Source organism: Nicotiana tabacum, chromosome 11 (genome assembly GCF_000715075.1).
Source record: "Nicotiana tabacum cultivar K326 chromosome 11, ASM71507v2, whole genome shotgun sequence".
Taxonomy (NCBI): Eukaryota; Viridiplantae; Streptophyta; class Magnoliopsida; order Solanales; family Solanaceae; genus Nicotiana; species Nicotiana tabacum.
Genome location: NC_134090.1, coordinates 78,431,169 through 78,448,823, shown reverse-complemented (window position 1 = coordinate 78,448,823; position 17,655 = coordinate 78,431,169). Strand labels below are relative to the sequence as shown.

At 39.0% G+C, this 17,655-nt stretch overlaps 1 protein-coding gene across 1 annotated transcript; it reads left to right on the top strand.

Moving 5' to 3' along the window:
* The first annotated feature begins 8,052 nt into the window (after window positions 1-8,052).
* Window positions 8,053-17,263, top strand: LOC107806392 (uncharacterized). The gene is made up of 4 exons (XM_016630536.2): window positions 8,053-8,767; window positions 9,222-10,082; window positions 11,243-12,436; window positions 14,182-17,263. The coding sequence occupies exons 1-4, from the start codon at window positions 8,590-8,592 to the stop codon at window positions 17,004-17,006; spliced, it is 5,058 nt and encodes a 1,685-aa protein (XP_016486022.2). The 5' UTR covers window positions 8,053-8,589; the 3' UTR covers window positions 17,007-17,263.
* The last annotated feature ends 392 nt before the right edge of the window (window positions 17,264-17,655 follow it).

Genomic DNA, 17,655 nt, shown 5'->3' with positions numbered 1-17,655 from the left:
ACCACATAAACCACCAAAAACTCTTCCCTGGCTAACCAAGAAAAGAGCGTCTTTCCAATTGCCAAGCTCGGCATCTTAGCCACTGAATTCTGCATCAACATTACTAGGACCTTCACAAACTTCCATCACATTGTTCTTAACAAATTGCTTTTGGGCTCCCTTTGCTGGCTCGTTCTTAAGATCAACCTCAAATAGCACTGAAAACTTTGTAGCATGTGGGCCTTCGAGGATCTCAGAAGAATTTTCATATTCCTTTTCAAAAAAATCATACTCACCATATGCGTCTCAGGCGATGGACTTTGGCTAGTGTCTGTTGCATCTGGATTTTGCACGACAATGTCACCTGCATCAATAAGCTTCTGAATTGCTTTCTTCAGATTCCAACACTTCTCTATGTCATGCCCCGGGGCATCTGAGCAATAGCGCACCTTTGAGAAAAATCAAACTTCTTTGACAGAGGGTTTGGCATTTTTATATGAATCGGCTTCAACATGTCCAATTGCTTCAACTTTTGGAACAAACTGGCATATGATTCTCCAATAGGGGTGAAAGCCTTTTCTTTTTTCAGCAACCTCTCATTCTTAAATGCTTGATTGGGCCGGAAACCTGATCCAGGGGGTTTTCGGCAGGCTTGTGGGGGCGGGTAAGACATTTGGGGAAGTGGTGTGGGCCATCGCGAGCCTTGTAGGTATGGAGCATATGGTGGTGCATTATGGACAAGGTACTGGGAAAGTGATGTACGACTTTGGGAGTTCTGTAGGGAGAAGTAGCATTGGGGAGGATTACAAGTATATCTAGGAGGTCGACATTGAGGCTGAAAGCGTTTAGCAAGAGCGACCGCTGGACCCTGTCGTCGGCGGGGCTCACCAACATTTTTTCTATCAATGGGAGGACTATCCCTAGCAATTTGTTCGTTTCATCTAAGCCAAAAATCCCTAAAACTTTCCTTGGGTTTCTTTTCCATTTGAGATAGGGAGGAGCGGTCTGGGACAACACCTGATTTGTATTGAAAGTATCAAACAAAATCTTGAGCCATGTCACCCAATGTAGGCCACTTACCAACATCTTGACGATTATGCCATTCCAAAGCTGCCCCGGTCAGGATCTCACTGAAGTATGCCATCAACAAATCATCTTTCTCGCCAACACTTCTCATTTCACTGCAATAATCCCTCAAATGGGCTACCGGATCTCCACACCCATCATACAAGTTAAATCTTGGCACTTTGAATCCCGCGGGCAGACGAACGTTAGGGGACACAGACAGTTCTTTGTAAGCCATGCTATCCTGGTCTCCCATTCCGTGCTTGTTCTTTAGGGACTGTTCTATGCTTTTCGACCTCCTGGGTATCCCATCTCGCTCTTTTCTTCCTGTGAACTTTTCATTTTCAACATGAGCCTCATTCCGCGGACCCGACTTGTATGAGTTGGGAACCTTGTGGGCAACCTCTGAGGGGTAATATTGGGCATCATGAGCTTTGAGTGGGTGTTCATTATTGGGGATGGTGGATAAGACAGGAGCGCAATTTTTGGGAAAGGTAATTGGAAGATGAGTGATGGAGCTACTAGGGTGGTTGGGAAAGCCATGATAAACGGGTGGATCTGGAGAGTATGGGGGATCATCTGGCACTATGACCGGTGTTTGGGTAAGAGTAGTATTTAGGAAGTTAGGTGGTGGCGGGGTGGTGCCTTCCCAGTCATCCAAGCCTGATACATGTCCGCCATGTGCTGTCTTAACATCTTTACCTCTTCAACCAACCCATTGTCATGTTCAAACAACTGCTTCCGGGCACCGGTATCAACCAACTCAGTTCTGTTGTTGTCTGCCATTGCCTTTTGACCTTATGTTGTAGAGAAGAGTTACCACTTTTAAAAAAAAACATAAACCAACCAACCTTCTGCTATGAATATAACAAAATGAAGCCATCATGTTAGCGTTAGGGCATTTAACATAAGATAATCTCACTTTACGTGCAATGCACCTAACCACAGTTATCGGTTCTAAAATGACTTCGAGGGTACAAAGGTCAGTTGGCATCATCCCAATTTATTCATTTCAACCTTCTCTTTTCTTTGTCTTTCTAGCACTTCTTGGCTTGCCCATTTTCCTTCATTTTTTTTATAATCACTCTTTTCTTTCTCTCATATCTCACATCCCACAATTGCACCTCTTTTTTTTTGTTTCCTTCTTTTTTTTTCCTTTTTCCCTTTTTCTTTTCTTTTAACAGTAAAAAAAATAATTCGATCGAACCATATGTAGGTTGCCTACGTATCATGACGCCGCATGAATCAGATCTTTGCGTAGTTTTGGAAGATCGGGAATAAAGTAAACAAACTAACGTTTCCATTTTTTGGTTCTTTTTTTTGAAGGAAATCTAAAGAATAAACCACAAAAAGACATTTTGAATCCTCATTTGATATCCTGACGCAAGATCTCGAGCAAGCAATGAAAAAGATAAAACATAATGTTTTTGGATTTCAATTTTGATTGCCTAAAGGAAAAATTCCAATGACAAACAAAAAATAAAGTATTATTTTTTTTATGTACAATATCCAATAGTTCTAATGAAAATAAAAGATTTTTTTTTTATTTTTCACTAATTTCCGAAAGAAACACCTCACAAGAAAATCTTTTGGATTTTGGAATTAATGTCTCAAAGAAAACTTTTAAAGAGGTACTAAAAGAAAATTCTTTTTTTTTCTTTTTTTTTGAATTTTGGTCCTAATATACTAAGGGAAGTATTAAAAAAAATTCTAGATACTAACTTCCTAAAATAAAACCACCTCAAACTTTTTTTTTTCTTCTTGATTTCTAGGAGTAGTATTTCTAAAGAAAATTCTAACGAAAATATAAAAATGCAAAATATTTTTTTTTATTTTGAGTTACACCACACCTTTTCAAATACAAAATAAAAGTACAATAACAAAAAACTTGACATTGTTGTATAAAACTAGAAAGTAAAAGACGACGTAAAAAACATACTCCAAACATAAAAATAAAATAAAAATAACAAATATAAAAAATCTCCTTAAGCAACTCCTGAATGCGGTGGTCCTGGGGTATCTGTCATGCTCAAACTCCGGTAAGTGAATCCACACCTGTATGAGAAAACTTAAACCAACACTATGTGAGACAATAACATTCCCTACTAGACACATGCAAGACATGATTGAGGCTATTTTTGCAAAATGACTTATTTGGTCAAAAAGTGATTAGAAGTGCAAAATTTGGCTAAGACCCCGCAAAGCCAAGAACCTAAGATTTACTAGGAAGACCGGACCATATGTGGGTTGCCTACGTATCACGTCCCGAAAGACGAGAATCAGGTATGCGTAGTTCGGACAAATTGGATACGGGCAAGAAAAAAAACAACTATTTTTAGAGAAAACCTTTTTTTTTTGTCTTTTTTTTTGAAAAATGATGAAACATACAAAATCTTTTTGGATTTTCTTTTTCCTTCTTTTTTTTTGATTTTTGATTTTTCGAAAAATGATGAAAAAATGCAAAATCATTTTTTTTTTGAATTTTCAAGCTCTCTTATTTTTTTTTCTTAACAAAATTGTGACACAAAACATAATTAGGCCCCACTCGCTTTATCTTCACACTTCACCCTCTCTTTTTCCTTTATTTTTTCTTTTTTTCCATTTTTTTCATTTGCACTCAATTATCGTTGGTCTGCCAAATGACCCTTTTACCCTTGAAGAAATGCAACATGTAGCACATAGGATGAATCAAGATGGTTTGTTATTTTGTGTACACTTGTCCTAGACGAACCCAACCCCTGTGTTGAGTCCCCTAAGTCAAATGCACATGATGCAGATAAGCGTTCCTGCTAGGGATCCGACATGAGGCTTTGTTATACTAGGTTTAAAACCTGGGTTTATTTGTTCTAGACCTGGCTTACCCGAGCGGACAACTCGAGCCGAGGAGGGGGCTGCATACCGGTAACCAAAGGATCATCCGACTTTGCAACTTGTCCGAGCCTCGTTCTATTTGGGATTTGACACTAACAGAAAGAAGTCACGACCAACGTGCACTCCTCAGGAGAGAGAAAAGAGGGGTTTCGTAACAGTTTATATATACAGTTCAAATAATATCAAAGCGATAAAAAGCAACATTTAGCACATTAGGCCCAAACATGTGAATAAAATCATATAATAAATAAAGCCAAATACAACAATTCATCTAAGCTCGAATTCTTGAACCCTGAATCAGAGATTCTGGGTTCGTTCCCCAGCAGAGTCGCCAGAGCTGTCACACCTCCTTTTTTTATCTACACCCCGTAAAGGGTATAAATATAAGGGAATTTTTCCAATTAAAGGACAATCGAAACGAGATTTATTGTTTTTTTAAATAAAATTCAGAGTCGCCACTTGGGAGATTTATGGTGTCCCAAGTCACCGGTTTAATCCCAAATCGAGGAAAAAGTTTGACTCTGTTTAATAGTCCGCGAACCAGAAATTCGAGTAAGAAATTCTGTTAACCCGGGAGAAGGTGTTAGGCATTCCCGAGTTCCGTGGTTCTAGCACGGTCTCTCAACTGTTATAATTGGCTTAATTATCTGATTTTAATACAGGTTTTAACCTATGTGCAATTTTAACTTTTTAACCGCTTTTATTTATTTTTTAAAGAAAATTGCAACGTTATTAAAACACGTCTCGAACCACGTCACATAAATGCACCTGTGGTTTTTGACATATTTTAACATCGTTGAGATTTGGATTTGGGTCACATAAATGTGCACCCGAATTTAGGAAAATAACTTTATTAAAATGTCGCACTTAAAGCAACTACATGTTGCAACTTTGCGAGGGCCCTGAAAATTAAACTAAATGGCACGCCGCGAATTTAAGGACTGAAATACTAACTAAGCGAGGATCATGCATTTGAGGTTTCATTTGGCACGACATCTCAATTCCAATTCTAAAAGGGAATTCAAACACAATTTTAGAGAGCCATATATTGCTAGAATTATATACTATGGCGCGCATCAGTTATTAAAGAAAAAGCACTCCACTAAGTGAACTACAGATATTCATATATAACATTCAACTATTAAAGAACACAAAATACTCGGATCTAAGTCTAGAGCTATTAAACGGATACCTCTACAGTAACTACAATCCAATTCCTGGTTCAAATTCTTTCTTGAGTCTAATTAAATCAACCCAACAATTTACGTTAACAAACTCTAAGCTAACATTCACATGTGACTTCTTAAAAGAGAACAACATAAACACATGGGAGCAAATTTTGATTAATCAAGAGAGCAAGCAATTAAGAAACTCAAACAAACAGTAATATCCTACATTCAGTGAAATTTTGCAGCTGAGGGCATATATCAATAAGCATGAATATAATGAGAATGGGAGGAATGAACCTTTCTCAAGCTTACGAACATATCAATAAGAACTAGTTGGCTTACAAAGGAGACGGGAAATTACCCCGACAAGATTGAGCGCAAATGACATCGTCGGCCCACGCCGGAAACCTTATCGAACCCTGACCGGATTGCCTTGCCACACCCGTTACCCAGACCTGAGCGTCTGCTCCTCCCTCGATATCTCACTCTGTTTTCACGACACCTCGTTGCTGCTGTCTTATGGGAAACGACGAGTGGTTGGTTCTTTGTAAAGAAGGGCTGTCATGGTGGTTATGAAGGAATCGCGACTTAGGGCTGGTTTGAATCGTGAGGTCGCTGGTTGGTGTTGGCTGGTCGTTTGTGACGTGTTCGTCGGAAATGGCAACTTCGCAGTGAACGGAGGTCCAGCGACGATGGTGAGCTGGGTGAGGTCGCTTGGTTCTGTTTGTCGCGTCTGGAACTCGTTAATCCGACGAGTTGGTGAAGCTCGTTTTTCCGGCGAGTTTCAGGCAGAGACGGGGTTGTTTGACGATTAACGTTCAGGGATCGTCAGTGTTTTCTCTGGCGAGCTGGGTTGTTCCCAGTTTTGTGGGCTGTTGGAGAAGCAGTTCTGGAAAAAAGGGGGGTTCGTTGGAGAAGATGGAGTCGGGGGTGGGGGGTGGGATCGCTTTCGCACAGCCTTTTTAGCTGCTGCTTTCAACTTTTGTTCGTTCTCAGCCTTCTTCGTTATTCATGCGCAACTTTTGCTGCTTTTTTTCGTTCCTTTTCGTTCAACTTTTTTGTTTTCTTTTTGCTCTTCAGCGTTTCATTTTCATGCGCAACCTTCGTTTCATACCCCCCTCCTCGTTAAGTGTTAGCTTGTTTATATATACATAGGTCTAGGTTAGTTTTTGTAGGGTTTTTAGGTTAGTGGGTATGAGCCTAAGATTTATGGGCTTGACAATTGTGGGCTAAGTCCAAAATTAGGCATAAAGATGGGTTGCTCGAGCCCAAGCTCTATTCTTTCGCTGCGAACGAGATTAAAAATACGGGCCCATTTGTTAATTATTCGTACTATTCAAATAATTATTAAAATAAAACTAACCATTAAAACAAATCTATTTTTGGTATTTTCAAATATCATATTAAAATAAAAATACGATACTATTTTTTGTATTTTTTTTTAAGATTAAAAATGACTACAAAACATTAATGAACCTATTTTTGTAATTTTTGTTTTCTTGTAATAAAATAAAGTAAAAGAGTCAAAATTACTTAAAATATCTATATTATGCCTAAATTAAATATTTACGCGCTAAAATATGAAAAATCTTGGGGAGGGTCAAAAATCACATGTCTACAGCTCTGTCCCTTCTTGTATATATTTTCATTAATATGGTGCTTATTTTCATTATGCGTATACATTATCCTTCCCAGACTCCACAATGTTGGATAATACTGATATGCTGTTGTTGTTGTATCTATAGAAGAAATTAAAAATAATAAAAATTGGGGTAATTAGTATATTAAGATGAACCATGAAGAAATACATAGTTGTAACAAATAAATCATTATCTATGACTATGATAATTATTAAAAAAGAACCTACTTGAAATTGATTTTTCAAATATTCTTCACTCCCACACGCTTAAAAGAGAGTGTATCCATATTCTTTACTATTTCAACATCCAGGAGATAATGACTCTCAAAAACTAAGTTCAAGAGGATAATTAAGATCATGCCAATTTTAGGGGTGTAACTAATAATCTATGCCAATTTTAGGAGTTTTTAGGTATCCCCTCCCCCCCCAAAAGAGAGAGAGAGATCAATCTGAATGTGCTTGGGGCTCCTTTGGATTCAACTATGTACTCGAAATCAAGCATAGCAATGCATACCATTTTTATATATTAAATGACACACTCACTTAAATTATAGTATGAGTGTATGTATTATCTCAAGGGAGATAAAAACAAAATAAAAATACAGTGATTAATAATTTGGAAAGAAATAACTAAAATAACCCCTTATATTGAACAAACACTTTTATTAAAAAGTAAGTAAAATATGTATTGAAATTGTTTTATTGCTATTAATCCTTGTCTAGTCTTAGACCAAATGACCTAACTTTTTCAAGGTCGTGAATATATCACCAATAGTTATAGTGATATAGATAAGATTTTTTTACCCTTAATCAAATATTCTATACTTTTGAGAATGAAAAAAATAAGTTAAAAATATTTTTCTTTTAATGATTCTCATCGATATGTGTTTTGGATATAGGATGGGAAATCAAAACAAAAAAAAGGTTCTTGAATATTTATTAACCATGATTGTAAATCATCCACACAATTAAGGGCATAATTGTAAAAAACAAAAAGGATACAATGAGGGCATGATTGTAAAAAATAAAAAGGATACAATGAGCAGAAAGTAAGAGGCGGTAAAACGAGGGAAGGGGGTAGACAGAACCGCAACCAGTTCAACAATTTCGATTTCCCAAGTTAGAGAGAACAGCCTTTGCTACTCAATTTTAGTTTTTATTTAAATAACCCACAAAAGAAAACATAAATGAAAATAATAAATGCACGTAGATACTAAAATTAAAATAAATACTACTAGTAGCAATAAAAAGAAAAGGAAAATAAAATAAGAATCGGATGCAAAAGTTGAATGAAATGTGGCACAATAAGAGGGTTGAGATCCGCATACGTTCCCTCTCTCTCTCTCTTATCTCATCTCATCAAGAGAAAAAGAAAAGAGAGAAGAAAAACAAATTAAAAATCCTTTTTTCTTCTTCTTCTTTCCCTCTCTTCTCTCTATTCTCTCTCTCTGGGGTTGCCTCTTTTTTCTTTTGTCCCTTATCAACAAATACACTCTTTTCTCTTACCCTCTTTTTTTGGTTCTCTGATTCTCCATTGAAGAATCACCACAAGAAGCAGAAGAAGAAGACAGCAAGATTCGGCAAACTCTCTGTTCAATATTTGTTTTTATTTTAATTTAGGAAAACCCTAACCCTAGTTTACTTTTTCTTTTTTATGGTGGCGCGGGGTGTTTGGTGCAGTTTTGGGATCTTTTATTTGTCACGGCTGTTGTTTCCTTTTTTCTGGCCCTGATTTTTTGTGTGGGGTTGTTTCGATTTTAGTTTGGGTTTTTTGTTGTTTGGTTCGATTTTGGTGGTTGTTGGGGTGTGGTGGAATTTTTAGCTTGATATTTGTGTGTGTGATGCAATTGAGGAGAAAAAGAATAGATGCCGTCGGAGCCATTACCTTGGGATCGGAAGGATTTCTTCAAGGAGAGGAGGCAGCACGATCGTTCAGAACTGTTGAGGGGTGGGCCCCGCTGGAGGGAGCCTCCGCCGCGCCACCACTACGGTTCTTCTCGTTGGGTTCCCGCTGATTTTCGCTCTACTAGAGGTGCCCCTCCTGGTAAGTTTTTTTTTTATCTTCTTTCTTTACTGCTGCCCCTTAATCTAGGGTTTTTATTTTATCGTCCTTTGGGTCAGTTTATCGCTTTTGTAATAAATTTCTCGATCTAGAAATTCGTGCGGGTCTTATGGCTTTTGTTTTAGATCTATAATTATTTGGTTCTTTGGGGTTTGAGTAAATATGGTTTCTACGGTATATATGAACTTATGTCTAGGGCTGATCTGTTGCCTAAACTGCACAAAAGTTGACTTTGGGTTTGGTTTTTCTCCTTAATAGTGTGTAGATCTGTGATTTTCTTGCTTTATCTGTCGGTCTATTGTTTTGCACAAGTTAGAAGTTCATGTGAAATTCCTCTTTTTGCCTTCTAAAATTATGTATTTTGTTTGCATCTGTTGATTTTTGCCTCCTTTTTTGGTTACCTTATTTTTGGGGGTTTGAATTTTTTCTGCTGAAGGTCATGGTAAGCAGGGTAGTTGGCACATGTATCCAGAAGAATCCGGACATGGTTTCATGCCTTCTCGTTCCAATGAAAAGATTGTGGAAGATGAGAGCTGTCGGCAGTCTCGTGGGGATGGTGGTGGGAAGTATGGCAGCAGGAGTAGTAGCAGGGAAAATAGGTCTTTTGGTGGTCAGAGGGATTGGAGAAGAGGTGGTGGTCTCTCTTGGGAAGCTGCTGCATCCCCCAGTGGTCCTGTAAGACAGCATGATACTGCTACAAATGATCAGAGGCCAGCGGATGTTGTGGTCCCACACAATTCTGAGCATGTCAACAATACATGGGATCAGTCTCACTCTAGAGACCAGCACAATAAGAGTGGTAGCGCTAATGGAACAGCAAGCACGGGCCAAAGATTTGAGAGGGGGAACTCGCTGGGGTCAATTGAATGGAGGCCACTGAAATGGGCTCGGTCTGGAAGTTTATCGTCCAGGGGATCATTAAGTCATTCAGGCAGCTCGAAAAGCATGGGAGTCGATTCTAACGAGACAAAGCCGGAGTTGCAGCCTGGAAACTCAAAAGCTCTGCAATCTCCTACAGGGGATGCAACTGCATGTGTAACTTCTGCTGCCCCTTCTGAAGAAACTTCTTCCCGGAAGAAGCCGCGCCTGGGTTGGGGTGAAGGACTGGCCAAGTATGAGAAGAAGAAAGTCCCCGAGGATAGTGCTGCTAAGGTGGGAGCTTGTATCTCTGGTGATAGTGTGGAACCTGGTCATCCTCACCCCTTGAACACGGCAGATAAAAGCCCAAGGGTTGCTGTTTCTCTGGATTGTCCCTCTCCTACCACACCTTCGTCAGTTGCTTGTAGTTCTTCCCCAGGTATTATTCTCAAGTAATTCCTTATTGTAATGCTGTTAAATAGGTGCACGCTGTGGATTTACTCCCATCCTTTCTGTAGTGGCAAATTGCCAAAATATAAAAAGAATGCCCAAAAAACATGTAGTGGCAAATTGCCAAAATATAAAAAGAATGCCCAAAAAACATGTAGTGGCAAATTGCCAAAATATAAAAAGAATGCCCAAAAAAACAAATAATTGACAGGGAAAAGAAGACTGGAAAGTATACATTAACCTTATCCAAAAGAAAGAAAGAAGCACGCTGGAAACGATGGGATCAAAGTAGTTGTTTGTGTGTTAAAGGATCTGAACTGTCAGGAACTGTACTTAGGCTTTTTCTTTGATCTGCATCTTGGACACATTTTCAGTCTTAATTTGAATTGTACTTCGGAAAATGATTATGTAGTTCAATATAAGTGTAATATCCCCACTTTCAAAATTTAATTGGATAGGGTGAAGGTCATGGATTTCTGATTTGATTTAAAATCATCGAACTTTTGCATTTGCAGGCATAATATGTAATGCAATCTTCACCTTTATGAATACATTAAAAGGCAAGTTTCACAAATTTGCTAGTAACTAGAATGGTAGAGTTATTTTACTTGGTATGCTCCTAATTCAACAAATCCCACTATCTATTGCTTGATACTTTAGCTCTTTCTGATATTTTTGGCTTCTCCGCAGACCCAATATGTGTAGCGGTTCACTAACTTATAACATTTGTTTGGTGTGGGAGCATATACTTTGCATCATGACTACTGCATATCCCTGTCTTGAAAGATTTGATACTATTTTGTGGAGCTTTTGTAGTAGTCAAGAAAGATTTAGCTTCTATTGCTCCCATTCGTTGGTTTGCTGAAGGATCAAGACATGCATCTGATTATCTATGTTTCTTATCTGTATTATGGTTTCGTAGCAGAATCCTTCCTAGAATCTCCTTTCTCTGACTCCATTTATTAGAGAAAATTCGTATGTTCTAGACATAGGCTTGCCTTTTTATTTCTGTCCCTGTATTGTCTTTTTAAGTGGGTTGATATGATATTATGGTTTTGCAGTTGAATACCAGATAATGAGACTAGTTAACCTTTTTAAGTACAAGAGATTAAGAAAAGATGAAAATTATTCACATTTTGTTTTTAACAGGTCTTGAGGATAAACAACCTGTCAAGGCAACAAACATTGATCAGGATGTTGGTAATTTATGTGGCTCCCCCAGTATCATCTCCCAGTATCACTCTGAGGAATTTGCTTTTAACTTAGAGAATTTTGATCTTTCACAAATCTCCAATTTGAACTCTTCAATCAATGAATTGTTACAATCTGAGGACTCAAGTTCCGTGGACTCTGGTTTTATGAGATCAACGGCAGTGAACAAGTTGCTAATTTGGAAGAACGATATTTCAAAGGTGCTAGAAAAAACTGAAGTTGAGATTGATTCACTTGAGAATGAACTGAAGACATTGATATCTGAACCTGAATATACCCAGCTTGTTCCATCTGGGTCCTGTTCTCCACGAAAAGAGTGCAACTCAAACTCTCATGAAGATCAAGGCACTACTAATATAGCTTCTAGACCTGCTCCATTGCAAGTTGTTATACCGGAAGATGTAATTGGAGAGGAAGGGACTAATATACAGGAAAAGGAGCACGCTGAGGTGAAAGTTGAGGACATTGATAGTCCAGGCAGTGCAACTTCAAAGTTTGTTGAATTACCCTCAGAGAAAGATGTGGCACCTATTGGTGCCATGAAACATGTTGGTGGAATGTTGATTTCAGATGACAGTAAGTCTTTAAGTAATAATGTGAAAGTGTGCAGTTCCACTGAGGACAAAGCGAAGTCTAGAAGTTCAGATGTGAAAGTGTGCAGTTTTAGTGAGGATATGGCAAGGGACACACTTGCCTGCGTGGAGAGCTTCCAGCTGACTACCCGTTGTTCTCGACCTGTTTCTGATGGCAGTTTGAACTGCGGAAAAGATGCTTTATATAATTTGATATTAGCTGCCAACAAAGACACTGCATACAGAGCATTTGATGTATTCAAGAACCTACTGCCTGCTGGCAAATGCAGTTTTGATTTTTCAAGTGTGTCTTCTTTGCAAATTGATCATGCGGTTAAGGAAAGATTTGCTAGGAGGAAGCAGTTTAAACAGTTCAAAGAAAAGATCATTGCCCTCAAGTTTAGGGTACATCAGCACCTTTGGAAGGAAGATATGCGCATGCTTTCTGCGAGGAAGTTTCGTGCGAAGTCTCAGAAAAAGTTTGATTTCAGCCTGCGCCCTGTGCAGATAGGACATCAGAAACACCGTTCTACAGTTCGTTCACGATTTTCGACTACTGGTATGTTATTTCCTTTATTTTTTCTTCTGCACCATGAACCCCCTTGTTTTTTTTTTCTGTGTCAAAATAACCCGCTGTTAGTTTATTTGCTATGCTATGAGTGTACATTTTCGGCATTATAATCCCTTTATTTTATGCCTATAGTTGTGCTTGATGAAAATATGTGTTTGAATGACTTTATCAGTCTCTTGGCGCGTATCTTTTATAGATTCAAAAAATCTGCTATACCAAAGTCGAAGAAGTTTCAAGATAGGGATATTTTGGTGCCGTGCTGCAACCTTACACTCTTCTTGCCTCATTTTGGTTTCACTATCCATTGAGATGAACTTTAAGTGTGATACTTTTGTTTAATGTGTTGGTACAACATTCAACATTGTGGTTCAGAGTTAGGGTGTAGTTAGATGAATCAAAGTTAAGCTGCTATTCTATAATTTGGAATTAATTGTACTCAATTTGTTGTTCGTTGCCCGGAGGGTAATCAGACAATGTTATAGCTCCTACGAACTAGGTTCCGTGCCATTTCCGGTGGTCCTCGTTTTACTAGTTCATGGCATTGGCCCTCATGAATTAGAATCTATTTTGATAATCTAGACAGTTTCTACTTCGATTTTTTTTTTCAATCTTTACCACAATTTTGCTCTTTGATTTGAGAGGTACTTATTTTTTTAAGTTTTAAAATGTGGAATTCTATTTTTAAGCGTTCTTGTCTCTTTACGTGCTGGAGGTCTGATCCATAAAAAATGTTTATTAGGTTCTTGCTAAGTTGCTTGGACTCGGGTGCGGTACGGGTGCAGATCTAGAGGTTGAATCCTACATTTTGTAAATTTTAAGATTCATGGGTACGGATCCAAATAAAGGTCCGGGGATTTGGCTGTATCTTAAATAGAGCTATAAAAATATGCGTAAATCATGAGACATTATGTGGAGAACGTACATGTAGCTTGTAGAATCCGTATTATTCTCAAGTTGTAGGTAGCCATCTAGAAATCCACAGTAGCTTTTGTCCTGAGAAATCAAAATGCCAAATCTTTTCTCTAATTTTTCCTTAGATTGTGGTCTTTGGTCAAAGTACCAATGTTTATTGACCATATCCGGTACGTATCCCACACCCAAGACATTTGCAATAGCTTTCGTGGAGGACTAAAATGGGGCGATGTTTGAAATACTCTTGTATATTTAGTCATGTCTTGCAGGTTGTGCGTGGCTGTCTAATGCTTTCAATAAGTAGCACATTGTAAATTCTTGTTGGAATTTAGATATCTACAATCCCACTTCATGATTTTTTTTGTTTCTCACGTTGTAAGTAGTATTTTAAAGCAAAAGCACATAAGAAGATGGTCATGTGTGATTATATGTTAGTTGTTTGTTTCCAATTTAGCTAGTTCCTTAATTTTATTGCCGAGGGGATAACTGGGGATGACTGACTGGTTCAGGCGTATAAGTGACAACAGGCTAGCAACCCGAAGAACCCAGTTTTATATCCCAACTACAACATTCAGTGTGAGAGAGCCCATCTGTACCAGCTTCCATGGCAGGTTTACCCTTGCTTGTGGGAGAGCTGCGTGAAGCTGTCTTGGACGCAAAAGAAATTACAACTTCCTTGAGATATGCATACTATGTAAATATGTGTGAAGCTGTTTTCATCTTTTTCTTCTTTAGCTTTAGCAATATCCCAGTGGCTTTGTTTGCCTTCATGTTCGTTTTCTTTACAATACTGATTTTAAAAATGTCCATTGCCAATGCAGTTGGAAACTCAAGCCTGGTACCCTCGTTGGAAGTATTGAACTTTGCAAGCAGGCTGCTCTCAGATCTTAGGGCGAAGGTCTACAGGAACACGTTAAGGATGCCTGCTTTAGTTTTAGATCAGAAGGAGAGGGCGATGTCAAGGTTTATTTCAAAAAATAGTCTGGTGGAAGATCCCTGTGCTGTTGAGAAAGAAAGGTCTGTGATCAATCCATGGACATCAGAGGAGAGAGAAATTTTTATTGACAAACTTGCTACCTTTGGGAAAGACTTCAGGAAGATCGCTTCTTTTCTTGATCATAAAACAACTGCTGATTGCATAGAGTTCTATTACAAGAATCACAAATCAGATTGTTTTGAGAGAACAAAGAGAAAACCAGATTATTCTAAACAAGCAAAAGTTTGTTCTGCAAATACCTACCTTGTTGCTTCTTCTGGGAAAAGATGGAACCGTGAGGCTAATTCTGTTTCTCTTGATATCTTAGGTGCTGCATCAGCAATTGCAGCTAATGTTGAGGATAGTATTGAGATTCAGCAAAAGTGTACGTCAAAGTACTCAGTTCGAATGGTCACTGAGCACAAGACGTCCAGACACAATGAGCTGGAGAGGTCAAACAGTCTTGATGTATGTCATAGTGAAAGAGAAAGAGTGGCTGCTGATGTTTTGACTGGTATCTGTGGTTCCTTATCATCAGAAGCTATGAGTTCCTGCATTACAAGTTCAATTGATCCTGCAGAAGGAAACCAGGAATGGAAGCACCAGAAAGTGGGTTCATCGACCAGATTGCCCCTGACTCCAGAGGTTACCCAGAGTGTTGATGATGAAACCTGTTCAGATGAGAGTTGTGGCGAGATGGATCCTACTGATTGGACGGATGAAGAGAAATCAATCTTCATCCAGGCCGTGTCAGCTTATGGCAAAGATTTTGTTATGGTATCAAGATGTGTTCGAACGAGATCCCGGGAGCAGTGCAAGATATTCTTTAGCAAGGCCAGGAAGTGTCTCGGACTGGATGAGATTCTTCCTGGACCTGGCAATTTGGTGAGGCAGGATGTTAATGGTGGAAATGATCCTGATGCTTGTGTTATGGAGACTGAGCTGTTCTGTAATGAAAAATCAAGTTTGAAGTTGAAAGAGCTATCTGATTTATGTGTGAGTGCAGGGATTTCAAAGCCTGATATGACCAGCTCTGATGATAAAGATGGGGCTGGAGAACTGGATTCAGTAGATACTGAACTTGTGTCAAAGAATTCAGTTCAGGTAAATTGTCATGTGGATAAGCAAAGGGTGGAATTTAACAGGCATTGTGAGATTCAGGGTGCTTGTACTGAAAATGGTCTAGGGGATGAAAATATGGTTACGGTTTCTCAGGAAGGTGGTGTTCAAATTGATGGAGATGTCTCTGAGAATGGTCCGGATGACATATTGTGTGCCAATAAAGTTTCTGGCGAGCATTCAGGGGAAGAAATAAAGGGAGTGGTGCCTGAACATGATTTGAAAAATAGAAAGGCAGATAGCGCTGAAGTAAGTAGGTCAAACTTCTCTTTGGAAGATACCAAGTCCAATATGGTTTCGTCCGGGAGTAATTCACATCTTGCTGCTGTTAGGGGAGCTGAATTGTGCCCTCTTAATGGATCTCAGAATATGACTCTTCTGGAATCTGATTCTGAGTGTAAGCCTGGTGTCAATTACTCGGGAAGCAATATTTCAGTTCAGAGGAAAAAAATGCCTCGAGCTTCTAATGCCGTTTATTTATCAGAACTAGAACTTGAGAATGTTGGTGATCAGCAGCGTGAGAATGCTACTCAGTCAGCTGAGCAGCCCTTGCCGAGTACCTCACAGATAGCACATATTGAATCCAGGCAGATTCTTGGCAGCTATTCATTGGGGGAGTCAGCCACGAAGGAGAGTGGAGATGGCTGCAGTACATCAGCTGCATTGCAAGAAATCCAGAAAGTGGGTAAGAATCTACGTTCAGATACAACTGGTTTCTTTCTCCAGAGGTGCAATGGTACTAACCGAGAACAGACAGTAGGAGGTAGCTCATCAAATGTTGATAAACCTTGTAGGAATGGTGATGTGAAATTGTTTGGACAGATTCTCAGTAAACCGTGCCCTCAAGCGAATACCAGTTCCAACGCGCAGCAGAGTGATAGTAGCAATCAGCAGTTGAAAGTTTGTAGCAATATGTCCAGTGCAAGTCACAGTTTAGATGGGAATTCAGCCACTGCCAAATTCGAGCGCAATAACTTCCTGGGCTCTGAGAATCATCAAGTAAGAAGTTTTGGTTTCTGGGATGGAAATAGAATACAAACAGGGTTTTCTTCGTTGCCTGACTCTGCTATCTTGCTGGCAAAATATCCTGCTGCATTTGGTAATTATGCGATAGCTTCCAGCAAAGTGGAACAACAGCCTCCTTTGCATGGGGTTGTGAAGACAGCCACTGAGCGGAGTTTGAACGGTGTCCCTGTCTTTCCAACTAGAGATGTAAGTAGCAACAATGGAGTAGCAGCAGCAGATTATCAAGTGTACAGGAGTCTAGATGTGCAGCCTTTTACTATAGAAATGAAACAGAGGCAAGATGCGGTGTTCTCTGAGATGCAAAGAAGAAATGGGTTCGATGTGGTGTCCAGTATGCAGCAACAGGCAAGGGGTGTGGTTGTTGGTAGAGGAGGGATTCTGGTGGGAGGGCAGTGCACCGGCGTCTCTGATCCGGTGGCTGCAATCAAAATGCATTATGCCAAAGCGGAACAATTTAGTGGGCAGGCGACAAGCATTATCAGAGAAGATGATTATTGGTTAAGTAAGGGTGATATCAGCAGGTAGTTGATCGCAAGGGAGGCCAGTGGATGGTCTCCGTGGCAATTCTCTTTTTGCCACAATGTACAATAGTTTTTGTAATTTTAATTCAGGAAACTTATAGGCAGTAGACGGTAGTAGTTGCCGTCTTTTTTGTTACAGAATTCTAGGTGTCTGTAATATTTGCCAGTAGCTTTGTATTTGTTGTATTTGATGGAAATACAGCAATAATTTATCAGAAGCTTGGGAGGTGGAAGAAATTCAGTATCTTTTGCTTCTTCTTACAGCGTTTCTCCCTTTTTATCTATTTCGTATTTTTTATATTGCTGTTATTTTATTATGATTCTATTGATGGTATTAATATATCGTCTCTTGTTACTTTCTTGAGCCGAGGGTCTTCTAGAAACAACCTCTTTGCCCCCGGAATAGGGGTAAGGTCTGCATACATATTACCATCCCCATACCCCACTTATGGAACTATACTGGACCGTTGTTGTTACCTACACGTTATTAATTTTTTGTGCTGATTTTTTCCTGTTGGTGTTTGATATTGTTATTAAGGGGTTGCTGATGTTGTTCTGGGGGCGGTTATTTCTAACTGCAGAGGATTGATTACAAGGAAGGTTAGATTTAAGTTGAACATTAGTTTGACTGTGGGAAGAGAAGCTTGTCTCTA